The sequence below is a fragment of the Odontesthes bonariensis genome, chromosome 15, assembly GCF_027942865.1.
Source record: "Odontesthes bonariensis isolate fOdoBon6 chromosome 15, fOdoBon6.hap1, whole genome shotgun sequence".
Lineage (NCBI taxonomy): Eukaryota > Metazoa > Chordata > Actinopteri > Atheriniformes > Atherinopsidae > Odontesthes > Odontesthes bonariensis.
The window spans coordinates 6,530,647-6,549,838 of record NC_134520.1 but is presented as its reverse complement, the minus strand read 5'-3'; the positions used below and the strand labels follow the sequence as shown (position 1 = coordinate 6,549,838).

The window sequence follows — 19,192 nt, the reverse complement described above, 5'->3', positions numbered from 1 at the left end:
TTAATTTTAGTTGAATATTTAAGTTTTTAATTGCCCCTTACAATCTATTTCAAGACACAATCATGGTTAGGAAATTGGTTTTAACAATCTGCTGAACCAGGAAGAGTTCAACGTTCAATTACAATTGAATTAAGTATAAAAGCCATTGAAATATATTGAAATATTTTTATTATATTTCATACTAATTAAGAATACAATATTGGAAATTTATGGAGGTTTATCGTCACAGCTTGTCTTGCTTTACAGTTGGGCTTGACTCGCCCTTTGAGGGATGAGGAGATGCTTCCCCAGAGGTTCAGGGCAAAAGATTCCATCTCTATACACCAACCATCCCCTCAGGATGGTTGCACGCACCATTCCTTGTAGTGTGTGGCCAAGGTAAGGAGTCACCTGCAAACACAAAGTCATTAAGTCAGTCATGCAAAAATCTGTGCTTGACTCATTTTACCATTTTTTTTTTCTTTTAATGTTTCCTAATTTATTTACCTTGTTTTTATGGTGTATGTTGGCTTTATCGATCTGTTAAATATAACAAAGATTTACGACAGCTGATTAAGCTTTTGATGACTGCTAAAGGAATGGATTCCTTATACTAACCTCAAAATCTCTGTCCGGATCCCATATGACAAAGTCGGCATCAAAGCCAGGGGCGAGGCTGCCCTTCCTGTTGCCAAGGCTACACAGTTGGGCTGTATTTCGGCTGAGGAGCCTCACAACATCAGGCAGTTGAAAGCCTCTTTTACTGGCTGAGCTCCAGAACAGCGGCAAGCCTGAAAAACAGTGAAAACACTTAGGAGGATCACAAAGAACTGAAATGACACTGATCAAATTTGAAAGTCTTTCAGCCTTTTGCTATTGCACTCATTCAATTCAATTCAATTCATTTTTATTTATATAGCGCCAAATACAACAAATGTCATCTCAAGGCACTTAGATAGTAAGTCCAATTCAAGCCAATTGGAATTCAATTAATTAATAATAATCATAATTCATAAAATAATCCAATTCGTTCATATAGAGCCAATTCAAAAACAATTTCCTAGCTAAGAAAACCAACAGATTACACTGAAAACTTTATGTTTTTCGGTCCAATCTCCCGGCCTCATTGTCTCTCTCTACAGGGGGTGATGCTGAAACTCTGTAAATCACTGTCAGTAGTCTTTCCGGAGTCAGACTTTGACCACTTTCTCACTGCGGCAAAATAATAAATGATTGCTTTAAACTGACACTCAGTCGTTGTTTACTGCACTGAGAACTTTGTCCTCCTGATGGTGAAGGGGCGACAGATAAACCATATTAATGATTCTCCTTCGAATCACTTTTAAATAATTAATTTCGCTCAGTCTCTATTAGCTGAGCAGTACAGAACATAATGCATGTAGAAACAAATCCTGTAGAATATGAAAGAAAAACAAAACCTGTACGCTACAGCAAGCAGTGTCATGTGTCAATGGAAACCATTACTTGATCGAGTGTTTATTGTCACTCCTCAGAAGACCGAATCACATCATTAACTGAATCAGGTTCTAATTCCAGATTCAGAGAACATGTAACCCTGATTATCTTTAACACAATTTTGCAACACAGCATGATCACATTAAACTTTGAGATTAGAGGTTGTGGTGTTTAAATAAGCAAAGTATAAAGCCATCAAAATTGGAGAAGGGAGCTTGGTTACTATTTGTAATTCTAAGAAAAGCTACATTGCCTAATGAGGATGTGGGAAAAAAGGCCATATTTGATTTAGGCCGATGACATGCACTGACAACACTATGTCACAATGTATGAAATTGCACACGAGGGGCCTAATGTTTGGTTGATAGTTGAGTACTGCAAAATTGTCACAACTGCTGGCACTTAGGTTGCTTTGGTGCCATTTCGACCCGTTGTGCACTTTCCAATTTTTGCAACCAGGCATTTGTTGTGTGAGGGGCATGTTTGGAAAAAAAGGAAAGATCTGCTAGAAAATTGCCCATGCAGGTACTTCTCTACATCTTTGCATCTGTGCGACCCAACAAAAAAAAAAAAAACAATCGGGTACAACTGCTGTAAATCTTAAAGAAAGCTAAAAAGGGTGACAGTCACAACTGTGACATCAACGCAGCCTTATAACTGTTTATGCTAGCGTTCAGGTGCTCTGGACTCACTGCAGTTTTCTTCCTAAACAGTAGGTGTCTCTACTAAGAAGATGTTACAACAAGTTAGTAAATATAACAGAAGATTTTTTCACACCACAACAGGCTTTGAAAACATTCAGTTAAATTCATTTAATGTTTCTGTTTGGTGCTGAACAGATGGCATACAGTGAGTGTACAGTGATCAACTGTACAACAGCTGGAAATTTGGTTGAGCAGTATTCATCCATCCTTTTATATGAAATAAACAGCGTTCTATAAACACTTCTTACAAATGACTAGAATGCCAATGGGACACTTCTAGTAATCTTGATGAGCATTGCGCCAAGTAATTAGACATACTAGGAAATAGGAAATTACCTTGGCAGGTAAGAGTTTGAACATGACCGTTACCAAACTACCACAAATCACTTAAGTTTAATGTTATATTTGTTTTGATAGCTGACCATATGGGAAATGTTATGAGACATTACCAAACTGCAATGATGAAATCCCTCCCCAAGCCTGTGTGAAGTCACCACTGTCCAGTTTCTTCAGATCAGGTGTGCAGGGAGAGTGGTCAGACACTACCATGTCAATCTGTCCAGCTTTCAGTGCAGACCATAACTGCTCCTGGAGGAGGAGGGGGGAGGGGGGGGGAAATCAGCTAGTAATCAAAGACTAAATATGCGCTGCCTTGTTTTGTTTTTTTTATGTTGCCTGAAAATAATCAACTTAGTAACCATGTTTCATTATAGACTGTTTACTCGGTTAATAGAGCCTCGGATTGGGGGACAGCACTTGAACTGTGTGGCCCCCTCGGGTATGTTTTCTGCACACAGGCTCAAGTAATGGTGGGTAGTTTCCACTGTCAAGGGCGCTCCGGCCTGCTGAGCTTCATGGATGAGTTTCAGTGGTTTTGCAGAAGACAAGTGAACGATGTGGCATCGCACCCTAGAGCACAGAAAAGTAGTTCTTACTGCAACAAATAAGCCAAATCATTGACGGAAATATCAACTATATTGAAAGTGTGAGCATGTGTTAGTTTGTTGTAGTTCTCACTGATACTGCAGACAAAGTTCTGTGACAATGCGAACTGCCTCTATCTCCATGACATCCGGCCTGGACTGCAGAAAGGTGGAGTAGTGACAAGGGTCTAACACTGGAAGGGGAGTAAAAATAACTCATTCTATTTTTTTTTTTTTTAAATCCCTCTCTTATTGTTTCAACAATGCTGTTTCAATGCTGTGTCATGATGAACATTGTGAAGGCACACAAAAAGTTGAAGAGTTTTGGACAAACACTTCCTCCAGTTCTTATCAACAACAGTTTTGTAAAACACTTATTGGGACCAAACCAAAAAAAAAGTATAAACTACAATTATGAGACATTGGTCGAAAAAGTCTTTTCTAACCTTGAAATATTTTAGAGCAACTTAAAACAATGTAAATTTGTTACCGCCAGTTTGTTCTGATGTTTGCTGAACATCCCTCTCTGCATGAAACTGGAGAAGAGAAAGGGAAAAAAAAAACACATTTCAGTTATCAACAAAAATTCCAACCCCAATTCAGAAAAAGTTTGGTCCAAAAAAAGAAGAAAAAATCTATGCAGTGATTCTTTAATTAACTTTGACTTTTATTTCATTGCAGACCCATTGCACTCATTGCATATTTATTCAATTTGTAATAGTACATCCTTCCCTGCATTTCAAACCTGCAATACAGTTAAAAAAAACGGTTGGGATGGGTACATTTGAGGGCTTGGATTATAGTCGGAAAAAACAATGATTTTCAAACAGGTGATCCAAATAAGAGATTATTAAACTTTGGTACAAAGTTATAATCCGCAACAGGCTGGTTTTTAGTTTGTTTCAAGAGCAAATGTGGGCAGAGAACTTCCAGTTTGTTGAGAAATGGGTGAGAAAATCATTGAAATGTTTGAAGACAATGCTCTTCAAATAAAGAAGGGATTTGTATATTTCTCACTCTACAGTACATGATATAATTAAACCATTGCATAAGAGCAACAAACACCAGCCTGAGCTGGACACCTGTGAGATCTGATTGCTTCAACGTCAACAATCATCTTTCTAGCTAACCAGCTCAAAATAAATAAGGAAAAAAACAACTATATTTAGTGTTATAGATCCAACTGGGAATACAGTTTATGATCCTGAAAGTATAAACAGCATTTTCAGAGATTTTTACAAAGCTTTATACTCACCTCAGATAAACCCGTCAGATACGGATATTGATCAATTTCTGGATAAAGTATCACTTCCTAACTTATCAGGTAGTCAAGCAATGGGGCTGGATTTACCACTGCAATCAGCTGAACTCCAGGAAGCCCTCATGCCCAATAACAAGGCTCCATGCCCAGATGGATTTCCAGCAGAGTTCTATGAAGAATTCTGGAATATCCTGGCACCAGCCTTTCACAGAATGCTGCAAGAAACTGAGGAAAATGACAGACTTCCCAAAAATATGAATTCTGCTAATATTAGTCTCTTATTAAAACCAGGCAAGGACCCGGTATTTCCTACCAGTTATCGTCCCATTTCTCTTATCAATGTTGATCTCAAAATAATTTGTAAAGCCCTCTCAAAAAGATTAGAGAAGGTAACTCCTCTCATAATACATCCAGACCAAACTGGTTTTATAAAAGGAAGGCATTCATCCACAAATTCACGCAGATTATTTAATTTAATAGATTATTCTTACAGTAAAAACATTGAAACTGCAATTCTGTCTCTAGATGCTGAAAAAGCTTTTGACAGAGTAAACTGGAGATTTTTATTTGCAACTTTGCATAAATTTGGTTTTGGAAACCGTTTTATAAATTGGCTAAAAATTCTATACATCAGGACAAATAACCAAACATCCTCTAGCTTTTATCTTCAGAGGGGCACCAGGCAAGGATGCCCACTTTCCCCCTCACTATTTGCTATTTTTATAGAACCTCTAGCTGCAGCGATCAGGCAAACTACTGATATTAAGGGTATAAAATGCAAGAACATAGAACATAAAATCAGTCTTTATGCAGATGATGTGTTACTTTTTCTCCAGCATTCACAATCCTCCCTCTCTCAGGTTATTGAGTTGATAAACTCCTTCTCAAGGGTTTCAGATTATTCTATAAATTGGCTAAAATCTACAGCTCTTCCAATAAATTGCTCTTTTGACAATTCCCTTACTACACAACTGCAGTCAGGGAATATTACATATTTGGGTATCAATATTTCTCCTAGACTGGCAGATTTAACGAAAATAAATCACATCCCTCTTTTAAAGAAAGTTGGGGATGATCTTGCAGGATGGAAATCTCTACCCATATCTCTTATGGGAAGGGTAGCTTCAATTAAAATGATGGTTTTGCCTAGAATTAATTATTTATTCTCAATGATTCCAAATAAACCATCATCTGATTGGTTTAGATCCCTGGACTCCTTTCTCTCTAAATTTCTTTGGAAGGATAAACCCCCACGTATCAGCTTAAAAACATTACAGAAGACCAAAGATAAAGGAGGACTAGAGCTGCCTAACTTCTATCATTACTTCTTGGCCAATAGGTTACAATACATCTCAAAATGGATAAAACATAACCCTCTTGATGAATCCTGGTTAGACGTAGAACAGACACTATGCAACAATATAATGATTTCGGACCTTCCATTCATTAGTTCAAACATAAAACGCCATATATGCTTCAAGAGCATCAATGTGAGCTCCTCTCTGACAGCATGGTGGGAGTTTCTTAAAATGATACAGTCTTCACTAATCCCATGCAAACGTACACCCATCTGGAACAACCCTGACATCCTACAACATAATAATATGATAAACTTTCTGGGTTGGGGGTGCAAAGGAATCAAATACCTGGAACACATATATGAGGAGATAGACTTCATTCCATTTAACAGATTAATAAAACAATATGGGATGGACAAGACTAAATTTTTGGAATATCAACAAATTAAATCTATAATAAAACATACATTTAAGTTCAATAAAACTAGGTTGGAAATACCATCAAGGGTATTAGAGTTCCTTAATCTTCAACCTCCCAAATTACTGTCAAAAATCTACAGGGCATTGTCTAACATAGACGAATCAATATCCCTTCCCATTGTGAAATGGGAGACGGATCTGTCAGTCAACTTTGACCAAAACCTCTGGTCCCAGATATGTTTAAGAACTTTTAAAATGCTTAGAAATCCTAATTTACAATTGATACAATATAAAATTCTTCACAGAGTACACTATACAGGTCAACGGATGTTCAGGATGGGTTTTGCATCATCTAGCACTTGCTTGCAATGTACTGGCAATATACCTAATAATTACATCCATGCAATTTGGTTCTGTCCACCTGTCCAGAGGTTCTGGCACCTGATATGTGAAGACTTGTCAAAGTGTCTGAAATGTAAAATACCACCCTCTCCATCAGTTTGCTTACTAGCCCATATAGATGACATGATTTGCACTGCCTTATGTATTGCAAAGAAAACTATACTTTTAAATTGGAAAAATAAAAAATTCTTTGCATTAACCAATATAGAGACCTTTTGTTGGATCATATCAGTCTTGAGACAGCCTCTGCCTCCAAATTAGATCATTCTCTCTGGGCTCCTTTGATCGGTTCCATTACCTAGTGGGGGTGGGGAGTAGCCCTCGATCACGCCCTATGGGGCATGGTGGCCGGTTTTGTGTGTGTGTGTGGGGGGGGGGGGGGGGGTGCTGTTGCCATGCAGACACCTCTGACTGTGTAGAGACTTTATAGACACCTCTGACTGTGTATAGACTTTATACACGATGGATGTGTATCTATGAGGGATCAGCAGAAATGGATCCATGGACATTGACAGCTGATAAATGATAAGTCTGGTGATATTTTGTACCTCATTTGACGACAGCATAATCTCATAATTAACCCAAACACTGCTGTTCCTTGACTTTTCTACGCAGTTTCAAACATATTCATTCCACTTGTAAAAGTTTGTATTTTTAAAATTGAAACGAATAGTTCTGAACCAGGACAAGCAGCTGGACTCCGAGCACACACAGGTGACACCAGATAAGATGTGAGCTTACTGCTCCTTCTAGATCGATTGAGTTTTCTAGAATGTTGCCAGACTTATTCTACTAAATTTGGCCTCAAATGTTTGCACTCTTTGAGAGCTACAGAGGAAAACTAAAAGTATGTGCTGGGACCCAACTCTGTGCAGAATACTAACTGTATATAACACATTTTTGTAGTTGGTATCAGTGTTGTTTTCGTCAACGATGACGATGACGAAATCATTTCGTTGACGCCACTTTTTTTCATGACGATAACGAGACTGTGATGAGATAAACATAGCTCTCTGATGACGAAAACATGACGAGACGTGTGTGAGTTTTCGTTGACGAGACGAGAATGGACGAAAATGTTTGTGGGTGATCTGTCAGACGTTTAAAATGCATGACATTTCTGCTTATTGTGTGTGTCAATTAAAACCTAAAAAGTATCTGCTGCGGCACCTTAAGGCTCGCCATAGGGATATCTTTCGAAGGTAAGTTGCAAATGCTGTTAACATAATCGATAAATTTCATAGTAAGCTAATACATTAGTACGTTTTCCACATACTCCTGGCGCAAATGGGCTGCTAACTTCAGGCTAAAGTTAGCTTTTGTTACGCTAACGTCAATTCATTATGTGTGTGTTACTTTAGCAGCATGTTTAGCCATGTTTACATTCAGTGACGGTGTGGTTATCTCTTTGTGTGTACGTTCTGTCAGCACGTAACTTGATATGTTAAACAGGTCGAGTTACTGTTATACGTAGAGTCTGCTAGCTTTAGCCTAAAAGCCACAAGTGACATTGTGCAGCCCTAACCAGGACCTGTGCGTTTAGTGCGCTTACAGTAAAGTTGGGACACACGCACAGTACAGAATGAAAAATCAGAAAGCTTTAGTACAGGGTCAGTTAATAAGCTATGTATTTTTGTTCTGCTTGTTTGATATTTGATATTTTCTTAACACGGTAGATTATACTTATTTTTTCTTTTTTTTTTGACTAAAACTAGACTAAAACCTTTTTGACTTTTCGTCGACTAAAACTAGACTAAAACCCTTTTGACTTTTCGTCGACTAAAACTATCACATATAGAAGTGACTAAAATGTGACTAAAACTAATAAGCATTTTAGTCCAAAAGACTAAGACTAAGACTAAATCTAAGATGGTTGTCAAAAACAACACTGGTTGGTATACACTAAATCGTCACACTTTTCTGATTAAGGTAAATGCTACTTCTGAATGTACAGATGTCTTGTTTTTTTTTTTATTTGTTTTAAATTGGGTTTATTTCGGGAGTGGTCAGACCAAGAGGTAAATATACATTAAAGCTTGGGGAGTTTTTTATTTTTATTTTTTTATTTATTTATTTTATTTTTTTTTGCGGGGCTTGAGATAACGAAGCAATGTGGATGTAATGATATCGTGTTTTCTAATTCACGGCGTGCACATGTCATGCAAGATTGAAACAATAGCATTTATTGTCTTCACGGTAAAAGGGGTGGTGTATAAAGTGTTCCTGTAACATATTGTATATTAAAAAACAAAAAAGAGAAAAAAAAACAAAAAAAAAAACAATCATCATTCATAGCTGATGTATCAACATGAGCATGACGATGTCACAAATGAGACATCGTTGGAATTCTTGGATCATGACGAGTCCAACGCACCCTATGACGTCAATTTGCGTAAACTTAGATTTTCCGCCATTTTGAATTTGATCAAAAAGCTTAAAAAAGCATTTCAGGTCACAGAGATTGTCCAATTTTCACTAAACTTGGCACATAGACTCTTAAGACCAAGCCGCACAAAAGTTATCGTGTGGAATTTTTAATTACGCTTCCGTTTTTCCATAAAAGCCAATCAAACTCGAGGTTGACGCCGCCAAACCGGAAGTGAGGCCATATCTTGGCAACCATTTGATGTTATGACGTCAAACTTATAACACTGACTCAAGACCGCTAAGGTAAGAGGCCCAAGAAGTTTGGTGACGTTTGGCCAATAGGTGGCGCTATATGTAGCAAAAATGCATTTTTGCTCATATCTTTGGACCCCTTGGTCCAAAATTCACAAATGAGGTACCAATGGAATCACTGGATAAAGACGAGGATAACGCACCTCATGTCGTCATCTGCGCCATCTTGGATTTTCCGCCATTTTGAATTTAATCGAAAACCTTCAAAACACATTTAAGGCCACGCCTATTGTCCAATCTCCACGGGACTTGGCACATAGAATCTTCAGACCAAGCCACACATAAGTTATCATGTGGATTTTCTTATTTCGCTTACGTTTGCCCGTGACAGCCAATCAAACTCTACGCCGACGCGCAAACGTGACATTTGGCCAAATCTCTGCGATCCATTGATCGAGGCCAAACTTGCTGCATGGACTCATGACACATTCCTGAGCAGCCCAAGCCTTCACTATTGTGCCAATCTGCTAGGCCCCCACATTGCTGCTTGCAGCTATATTTTAGGATTGCTTTTAATACCCAGTAGTATAATGACACTTTTATCTTATTTTATCTTATTGTTGTATTTTATTGCTTTCACTGTTCTTTTATTGTTTTTATTTGTTTTTACTTATTCTTCTCTTTATTTATTACCTACTGTAAAGCACTTTGGTACATCGTAATGATGGTTATTTCCTGCAAGATTTCTTGACGATTTATGTAAGCTAATACAAAATAGTATTTACTTTTGGGTCTAATGTGTGTTATGTAATCCAAACATTGCTGTTATTAATGGAAATCATTTAATTACGTATGTTTCTGTTTATTGAAATGAAAAAGCTATTTAAAAGTTATAATTTCATTAATGTTATTACTTGGTTTGATTGTTTCAGGTTTATGACCTGTGGTCATTTTGAATACAAATAAAAGAAGACATATGACAAACACGAGTCATAGCATTTGTGCTACTTGTCAAGCCTTTTCAGAGGGCTAAATTGTGAAGATCCGAACATGTGTTTTTGAAATAATACCAGATAAGTTTCATTGCTTGGTATTTTTAATACTGGAGCATCTTTAAAGTGTTGTAAGAAGGAGCAGCAACATTACAAAGTGATAATAGCTTCACTATCCCAACTATTTTTTTTTCATTTGTGTTGCAGGCCTTAAATGTAAAAAGGGATATATTAACAAATGAAATGAAGTCAACAAGACAGAACATGAAAAATCTTAACTTCATGCTGTCTGCAATGCCATAAAAGTCAAAGTACGTGCAAGAATCTCTGCCTTTTTTCATCATTGCCTTTTCTATTCATCCCAACTCTTCTGATTTGAGGTTGTACAGAGAGACTGTATTTTTAAAGCTGTGAAAGGTTTTGCTGTTTGTGAGTTACCAGCAGGACATTTCCTGTGCCTTGCAGTTGCTTCATGGCTGTGTGGAGATCACAGTCGGCCACATGGGGGAATTCATCAACACCACTATGGATGAGGAAACACTTGAAACCAGCCACACCAGCCTGGATCATGGGCCGGAGTTCAAGCTGGAAGAATATATCATTTATGCTCAGGTCCTAGTACAAAACAACCAAACTGCAATAGTGTAGATATCATCAAAATAGTTTTATTTTACCTGATTTCCAGGTATCACACCTCCCCAGAAGGCTGTGTCCACAAAACACTTTCCTGTTGCTTCCTTTAGCTTCTCATGAAAGTTTTCAAGTGTTGTGGTTGGAGGGATACTGTTTCTGTGTGAATTTTAACCGAAAATGTTTCTTAAAATGTTGGCAGCAGCAGCAGCTCTTTCTTTTTAATTACATTATAAGATTAAAATAAATAAACATAATGAAATTAAATGAAAAAATACAAATTTATCCAAAAGGGAAAAAATGTATTGTTGCAGGAATTTTTTTAAAAATGAAGCCTCTTACTGGACGCACTCCATTGCTTCAACACTGTTATGTAGAGGGTGAGCAATGTTTTTTATGTTCATTAACTTTACTCATTACCAGCATTCTTTTTTACACAATCAGCTTGAGGGGCTCCAGAGCAGTCCCCAAGCACAGAGCCAACTTTCTATATCAGTTTGTTAAGTTTTCTTTGAGTCACTCGCTCTGATGGTGCAGCTTCAAAAGATGGCTGAAAAGCACATTGCATTACACTCCCAAGTATCTGTACTCCTCAACCACCTCCACAAATGCTCCAAGCTGACATTTTGGTGAGGAAGTCTCCAACTTACAGGGGCATGTCCACAATTGTTGTCACACCTCCAGCTGCAGCAGCCCTGGTGGCGGTCCAGAAGCCCTCCCAGGAGGTTCGGCCCGGTTCATTCACATGAACATGGCAATCTACAATGCCTGGCATCACCAAGCTTTCACCCGCATCGAACACCTGCATCAAAAGTAGTTTCAGTATAACACCATGAATCAGACGCCTGTGCAAAAACAGTGTGAATGCACTGGCTCTAACTTTACAAACTTGGGGAAACTCAGTGAAAAGTGAAAGCCAGCTTACCTCACAGCCAACATCTTCAGTAAGGCTGCTTGTTAAGAGTATTTGTTGTATTTTTCCTTCCTTTATTACAATGACAGCAGGACACACTTCATCACCAACCAGTACCCTCTTACTTCTAACAACACTAACCAACGATCCAGGCTCCATTTCTGTTACTGACTGTCAGTGTGTACAATGGACTCTCCAAACTCTGTCGTTTCACTACAGATATTATCTTGGCTGAACAGTGGCCGAGATCTGAGGCACCACCTCCCACTGAACGGGTCAAAGGATAAGCATTTGTTGACTTTTTTGGAGGCCTTGCAACATGCTGGATTACAAATCTAATCACGCACAGCATTGTGAATATGCCAGTGTTTTAGTATGTCTGCGATGTGAGGAGAAGCTTAAGAGGGAAATAAGGTAGCAGTAATGGTAAACACATTGAAAAAATGATTACATAATTAGAATTCTTCATACTGTGAGAAGTTGTTTCACTTGAGTAATTATTGCAGGATGAAACAAGAACTGCCATCATTAACTTTGTCAAAACTGTGCAAATCGAATAGGCTACTAAAATTGGCAACTTTCAGTTATGAAGTAGAATCAGAATTTATTGAGAATTAGTGCATATGGAGGGTATGGAGCTGGGACATAATGAGTATCGAGGATAACCCAGCTTGCAGCACCCCAAAGCTTCATATAAAGTCTGCATTTTAAGAGGAGATATGTTGTAAAAAAACATAGGATTGTGTGAAAATAACGCGTAAAAATAACCTTACTAGCTTCTTGTATCTCTGAACTGCTGCTTTTTATGACAACATTTATTTTTTTCAATTAAAGAGTCATATTCTCCCTATCTCATAAACATGCTACAATTACAATGACCATAGTTCAAGGTAAGAGAAATGTAAACTTACATTTTGTTCAATTTTGAGGTTTATATTAGTAAAACAAGTTAAATATTTAATTTTGATTCAAATTGCTGTGTGAACACTACCACAGTCTTTTACAGGAAGCTTTTAACAGTTCTACGAAGTGCCAGGACTGGTAAAACTGCAAATAACTGTGGATTTTTAAACCATATTTTGATACAATTCCTAGAACAGCATCATTCAAGCATTAGTCCCTACAAAATCTAATTGGATGTTTTAATGTTTGTATGCGATACATCCATCAATTTTTATCCGCTTTTCCGAGGTGGGGTCGTGGAGGCAACAGGTCTAGGAGAGAAACCCAGACGTCCCTCTCCCCAGTGAGACTCTCCAGCTCCTCCTGGGGGATGTATGCGATACAACACTGTGCAAAAGTCTTGAGCCACAACTGATTTCTTTTTATTTTGTTTTCAAGGATTTATTTTTGATGTAGTCTTGAGCAATAGTTCTTGACACTTCCTGAAGAATTTACAGAGTTCTTTGAACATTGGCAACATTTTCACTCTTTTTCAATCCAGTCCTTGCACCTGACCTTTTTCAAAAGAATGTGTTTGTTTGTAAAGCCATTTAACAATGAAAGTGATGTCCTTAAGAAATAGGAACAAATCCAGCAAAGACCTGACACAACACCTAGGAAATGCATCTGGCCCTTCCGTTGATCCATCTACTGAAGCCTCGTCAGAAATTGAAAAGCATGGAGTGACCCACTAGCACGACTCAAGCCGTCTCTTCCAAGACAGCCCTTATCCCAAATACGAGCCTATGAAATGCTTACTCATGCAAGCTGAAACGTCCTAATTATGTTAGAAGAATATGTGATCTCTGGTGGTCATGAGAGCAACTGAATAAGAAATGTAAAATGGCATCCATTAAGGTAAAGGTCGCTTCCACCGCCTGGTCTCCTGAGCCCAGCTGCACCTCCACCTTTGAGGCAGCTTCCACCACCAGGCCTACTGAACCCAGCCACACCTCCACCTCTGCGGCAGCTTCTACCCCCAGGCATCCTGAACACAGCTGCATCTCCACATCTGTGGCTGCTCCCACCGCCTGGCCTCCTCAGTCCAGCTGCACCTCCACCTCTGCAGCAACTCCCACCACTAGCCCTCCTCTGTCCAGCTGCACCCCCACCCCCATCTCTATGGTTGATAGCAACGTTACTCCTGTCGCCATCCCTCCGCTACAACCTCTGTGTCTAACTATAGAGGAGGTTGGAGCTGAGCTCAGGAGACTTAAGTCAGGGAGGGCTTCAGGCCCAGATGGAGTCTGTCTGTGAGGGACCACGTCAAACCAAGAGAAGAGACAGGAAAATTATTAGAAAATATGTTTTGTTTTTTTATTTAACCCAAAAATCAACTACAAAATACTGAGCTCATAAAAGAGGTCAAAGAAACAAAACTGAACTCAGGCAAAAATGTGAACAAAGTAGCTGTACAACCAAAACATAACTGACCTAACAAAGAAATGACACACAAGGGTAAATGCTGGCTGATCAGACCAGTAACACACACATTAGGCGTAACTAAACAAAATACAATCACTAACTACAACAAATACCACATTACAGCCACATTAGTAAATAAACTAACCACCCAAAAATAAGAGCAAAAGTCTTACAATTTAAATACAAAAATCACTTAAATAGGAAACTTATTTAACTAAAGAACTCAAAATCTCCTCCCCCCTCCAGCAGGAACTGGTGGTTCAGTCCAATCAGTCCAATCAGTGTTTGCATGCTCAACTCTTGTCAGGCAACTCCCACAGAACAACAGGTAAATACCAGTAAAAGAAACAGAATTAAACAAACAGAAACCACAGGTTGAGAAAGAATACATAAGTAACTAAATGTGCGCGCTTACAAATAGAACAAATGTATTTAACCCAAACAATAAACATTTTATTGGAACTAAAGTGATGTGTAAAAGAATACTGCATAAGAGAGTTGCTGACTTTAGAGTGTGGCCATGGGTTTGGCCATCACCCTGTCCAAGGCTTCTGAGGGACTGTGGTCAACTAGCAGTCCCTCTTCAGAGGCTCTTCAATATGAGCATTCAGAAGGAAAAAGTCCCGGTGCTGTGGAAAACTTGTCTCATACCAGTGCCCAAATTAGGGTAACTGGTGGAGCTGAATGACTACAGACCGGTGGCTTTGACATCTCATATCATGAAGACCTTGGAGAGACTCCTTGTTCGTCGCATGAGATTGCAGGTTGCTGAGGCTCTTGATCCCCTCCAGTTTGCCTACCATAAACACATAGGAGTGGAAGACGCGATTCTGTACATGTTGCATCGGGCATATGCTTATCTGGATGTGCCTGGTTCATATGTGAGAATCATGTTCTTTGACTTCTCCAGTGCCTTCAACACCATACAGCCTCCCATACTGAAAGACAAGCTGCTAGGTATGGGTGTGGCCCCCTCCCTGACATCATGGATTATAGACTATTTGTCTGCCAGACCACAGTATGTCAGTAAGGGGAAATGTGTTTCTGGAATACTGGAATGCAGTACTGGTGCTCCACAGGGTACTGTTTTGGCTCCTTTTCTTTTCAGCCTGTACACATCGGACTTCAGATACAACTCAGAGTCCTGCCACATTCAGAAGTATTCTGATGATACGGCTGTTGTGGCATGGTTGCGTGGTGCACAGGAGAAGGAGTACAGGGACCTTGTGGAGGCCTTTACTGACTGGACCAGAAAGAACTGTTTGCTCCTGAACACCACCAAGACCAAAGAGCTGGTGGTGGACTTCAGGAGATCTAAAACCCCATACCAGTTAGTCTGCATTGATGGAGGGGAGATAGAGACTGTTCAGACCTGCAAATACCTGAGGGTGGTGCTGGATAATAAACTGGAGTGGTCTGCCAACATAGACGCAGTGTACAGGAGGGGCCAGAGCCGTCTCTTTTTCCTGAGACGGCTCGGGTCCTTCAATGTCTGCAGTGATATGATGTGCATGTTTTATCACACTATCATTGCGAGTGCACTGTTCTATGCTGTTGTTTGCTGGGGGAGTTGCACTACAGACAAAAACTGTAGGCGCCTGGACAAACTGGTGAAAAAGGCTGGTTCTGTTGTAGGCAGAAGGCTGGACCCTCTTGGTGCTGTGATGGAGAAACGGATGAGGAGGAAATTGTATTCTGTTTTGGAGAATAATAAACATCCTCTCCACAGCATTCTGGCAGGACAGAGGAGCAGCTGCAGTGAGAGGCTCATCTCTCTGCGCTGCAGGACTGAGAGGTTCAGAAGGTCCTTTGTTCCACACAGCCATAAGGCTTTTTAACAGTGACTGCTGAGTTCTTCTCAAATTGATTGATTGATTTTTTTAATTTATTTGTTTATTTAGTGATTTATTATTATTATTAGTTAGTAGTAGTATTTTTTTACTAGAATTGGTATTATTATTTAAAAAAAAACAAAAAAAAACAAAAAAAAACAAAAAAAAAACTGTTTTACTAGAATTGGTATTATTATTCCCCCCCATGAGCTGTCACCTTACCGTGGTGGGGGGGTTTGCGTGCCCCAATGAGTCTGGGAGCTATGTTGTCCGGGGCTTTAAGCCCCTGGTAGGGTCACCCATGGCAAACAGATCCTAGATGAGGGACCAGACAAAGAACAGCTCACAAGAACCCCCCTATGATGTTTAAGAAAAATGGACACCGTGTACCCTTGCCCGGACGCGGGTTACCGGGGCCTCCCCCTGGAGCCAGGCCCAGGGGTGGGGCCCACTGGCGAGCGCCTGGTGGCCGGGTCTGTGCCCATGGGGCTCGGTCGGGCACAGCCCGAAGAAACTACACGGGTCCCCCTTCTGACGGGCTCACCACCCGTGGGAGGGGCCAAGGGGGTCGGGTGTTTTGTGAGCTGGGCGGCAGCCGAAGGCGGAGACCTTGGCGGTCTGATCCTCGGCTACTGAAGCTGGCTCTTGGGACGTGGAACGTCACCTCTCTGCTGGGGAAGGAGCCTGAGCTGGTGCGCGAGGCTGAGCGGTTCCGGCTAGATATAGTCGGACTCACCTAGACGCATGGCTTGGGCTCCGGAACCAGCCTCCTCAAGAGGGGTTGGACTCTCTTCCACTCTGGAGTTGCCCGCGGTGAGAGGCGTAGAGCAGGGGTGGGCATACATATTGCCCCCCGGCTGTGCGCCTGTACATTGGGGTTTACCCCGGTAGAGGCTGCTGCCCCCGCGACCCGATCCTCGGAAAAGCGGAAGATAATGGATGGATGGATGGATGGATGGTATTATTATTGTTGTTAATATACAATCATTGTAAATATTTATAATTTTTTTGAGCTACTTGACTAATTTGAATTTCCCCCATTGGGGGATGAATAAAGTTTTTTTCTATTCTATTCTATTCTATTATAAAATAATGTTTTTTACTCCTAACCGGGATCAATCTGAACCTGTAAGTTAAAGATATTTTCCCATTATTTTTTGTGTATGAAATGCGCTGTGAATAAACTCAGCACGTTTATCTAGGTAGGTGAGGTAGTTCATGGTGGTAACTACTTAAATCCTACATAAGAGGGAAATTGTGACAAGTAATGGTAGGATTAAGTTGACAAGTGCATGCGAAATCAAATGTATAGGCTATCCTAATAAACTACGATTGCTGAACAGGAGGACGACGTACAGCTTTAAGTTTAATCACAGCGCATTTCATACACAAAAAATAATGGGAAAATATCTTTAACTTACAGGTTTATCCGCTGCTGAAGCCCCTTGTTGTGTCATGCTTTAAATCACAAACGCAATCCAGTAAATATTTACTAGTATAGTATAGTATAGTATAGTATAGTATAGTAAATATAGAGTAATATAGAGTCCGCACTGTGGTCAAAGTCAAAATATGTTCTAGTATCACCGGTGTTCTGTCGATTTTTTTCTACTTCGTCGAGAAATGCTGCCGCCGCAAAAACGATAAGCGTGTCTATCGATTCAAGCTACCCCATCAAAAAATGCTACTTTATGGTTTTCTACCTCTGTTTATCAAATAAAGTCATAAAGTAAGTGTTTTTGTCTCTCATGTGGGTAATTATAAAAAGTGTAATGAAATTGATTTATTTAAGAGGGTAGCACATTTTGATAGTCCAATAACACCCTGTCAAATAATGCTCCCCCTTCTCAATGCATTCTTCTAAGACGACTTATCACCTCACTGCCACTGTAGGATGAATGGCAGCATGTTCATAACATTTTCTAATCAATATTTAAGAGGGTAGCACATTTTGATAGTCCAATAACACGCTGTCAAACAATGCTCCCCCTTCTCAATGCATTCATGACAATGATGGAGCAGAGTCACCTAAATAAAGACAGAAGTGTCCCAAATACAAAAATCAAATGGTGAATGACACCCCATTTGTGCATGTTAAGCTAACTTCTTGTTAATACGATAAGTGTTTTATTACTTTGCATGTCTTCCAAAAGAGAAAACAATCAGACGCAGGGTAGCAAAACATGATGGGCGTGAAAACGAAACTTAGAAAATCGGCTCGGCGCATGCGCAAAACCACAAAGTAGCAATTCTCGACAAGTAGGAGAAATCGACTGAACACCGGCTGCGCTGATGGGATGATCGAATTTTCTTCTGCTGGTGATGCCAGTGACGTGATGACGTCAGCGATGACGTATTTTTGTCCCCTTTCCTGCACTTTAGAAATTTGTATTCGTAACTTTTGATTCGTAACTTTAATTCATATTCGTAACTTTTGAATTCGTAACTTTTCGATTTGTGTATGTATTTTTTGATGTCGTAACTTTTTAATTCGTATTTTGACAAATATCAAAACACAACCCATTATAAACACAGATGGACTCATTTTTAGAGATTGCACATATTTATTTTATGCTCAACTACAACCAAAGACGCACACATTTCCCAAATATGCGCGGATTACTTGCACGGATGCACGTTTCTTTTTGACCGATTTCTTACCCCATACGATTGTGTTAGAAGAATATGTAACTTCTCGTGGTCCAGAAAGCAACTTAAACCTTTACCAAGTAGTTTTGATTTCTAACCGTGACAAAGTAATGGTATTGCTTAAATCCAACCAGGTAGTGACAAAAGTTTTTGACACTTGAGTGATGTTAGATGTGATGTGAAAACACTTATGAATCAAGCTGGTATTTCCCTGCTGCCAGTTATAGGAGGGATGTCCACATCCGGTCCTCAAGGGCCCTGTCCTGCAGGTTTCAGATGTTTCCCTGTTTCAACACATCTGATTCAGATCAATGCATCATTAGCAGGCTTGTGCAGAACTTAACAATCTTTTGAAGAGATCCATTTAATCTGAATCAGGTGTGTTGAAGCAGGGAAACATCTAAAACCTGCAGGACAGCGGGTCCTCGAGGATCGACTTTGGACAGCCCTGCTTTACAGGATGACGTTATGGTTCATATTTAAAGCAACACTAGAAAAGTTTGTCAACCTTAAAACTCTGTGCTTCTGACTACACTGACCTTTGTTATGCATTTTACTGCAGCTGTAACAGCCCTAGAGGGGCTGGGATTTCGCAGTTCACAACTTTAGTTTCCAGCCCCGTACTGCACCCTTTAGCTTTGCTGTCACTCGACAATTTTGTCAGATATTGATGGCTCTTTTTGGTCTCTTTAACATGACAACTAATTCATGTGTATGTCTGTACATG

At 39.7% G+C, this 19,192-nt stretch overlaps 1 protein-coding gene across 1 annotated transcript; it reads right to left on the bottom strand.

Annotated features, from left to right (window-relative positions):
- Positions 1-240: 240 nt before the first annotated feature.
- LOC142400983 (allantoinase, mitochondrial) lies at positions 241-11,776 on the bottom strand. Its single transcript, XM_075486223.1, has 11 exons — positions 11,630-11,776; positions 11,355-11,506; positions 10,749-10,863; positions 10,513-10,659; positions 3,573-3,618; positions 3,177-3,270; positions 2,882-3,068; positions 2,609-2,747; positions 598-770; positions 487-519; positions 241-390 (listed from the first exon to the last, which is right to left on the bottom strand). The coding sequence occupies exons 1-11, from the start codon at positions 11,774-11,776 to the stop codon at positions 241-243; spliced, it is 1,383 nt and encodes a 460-aa protein (XP_075342338.1).
- Positions 11,777-19,192: the final 7,416 nt, after the last annotated feature.

What these genes read in the sequence shown, in the direction of transcription:
- LOC142400983 (XM_075486223.1), bottom strand. Translation starts at nt 11,776, where the DNA reads ATGGAGCCTGGATCGTTGGTTAGTGTTGTTAGAAGTAAGAGGGTACTG. An exon ending in GTGTGATACCTGGAAATCAG is followed by an intron (nt 10,660 to 10,748) that starts GTAAAATAAAAC and finishes ATATTCTTCCAG; the next exon opens with CTTGAACTCCGGCCCATGAT. An exon ending in GCACAGGAAATGTCCTGCTG is followed by an intron (nt 3,619 to 10,512) that starts GTAACTCACAAA and finishes TCTCTTCTCCAG; the next exon opens with TTTCATGCAGAGAGGGATGT.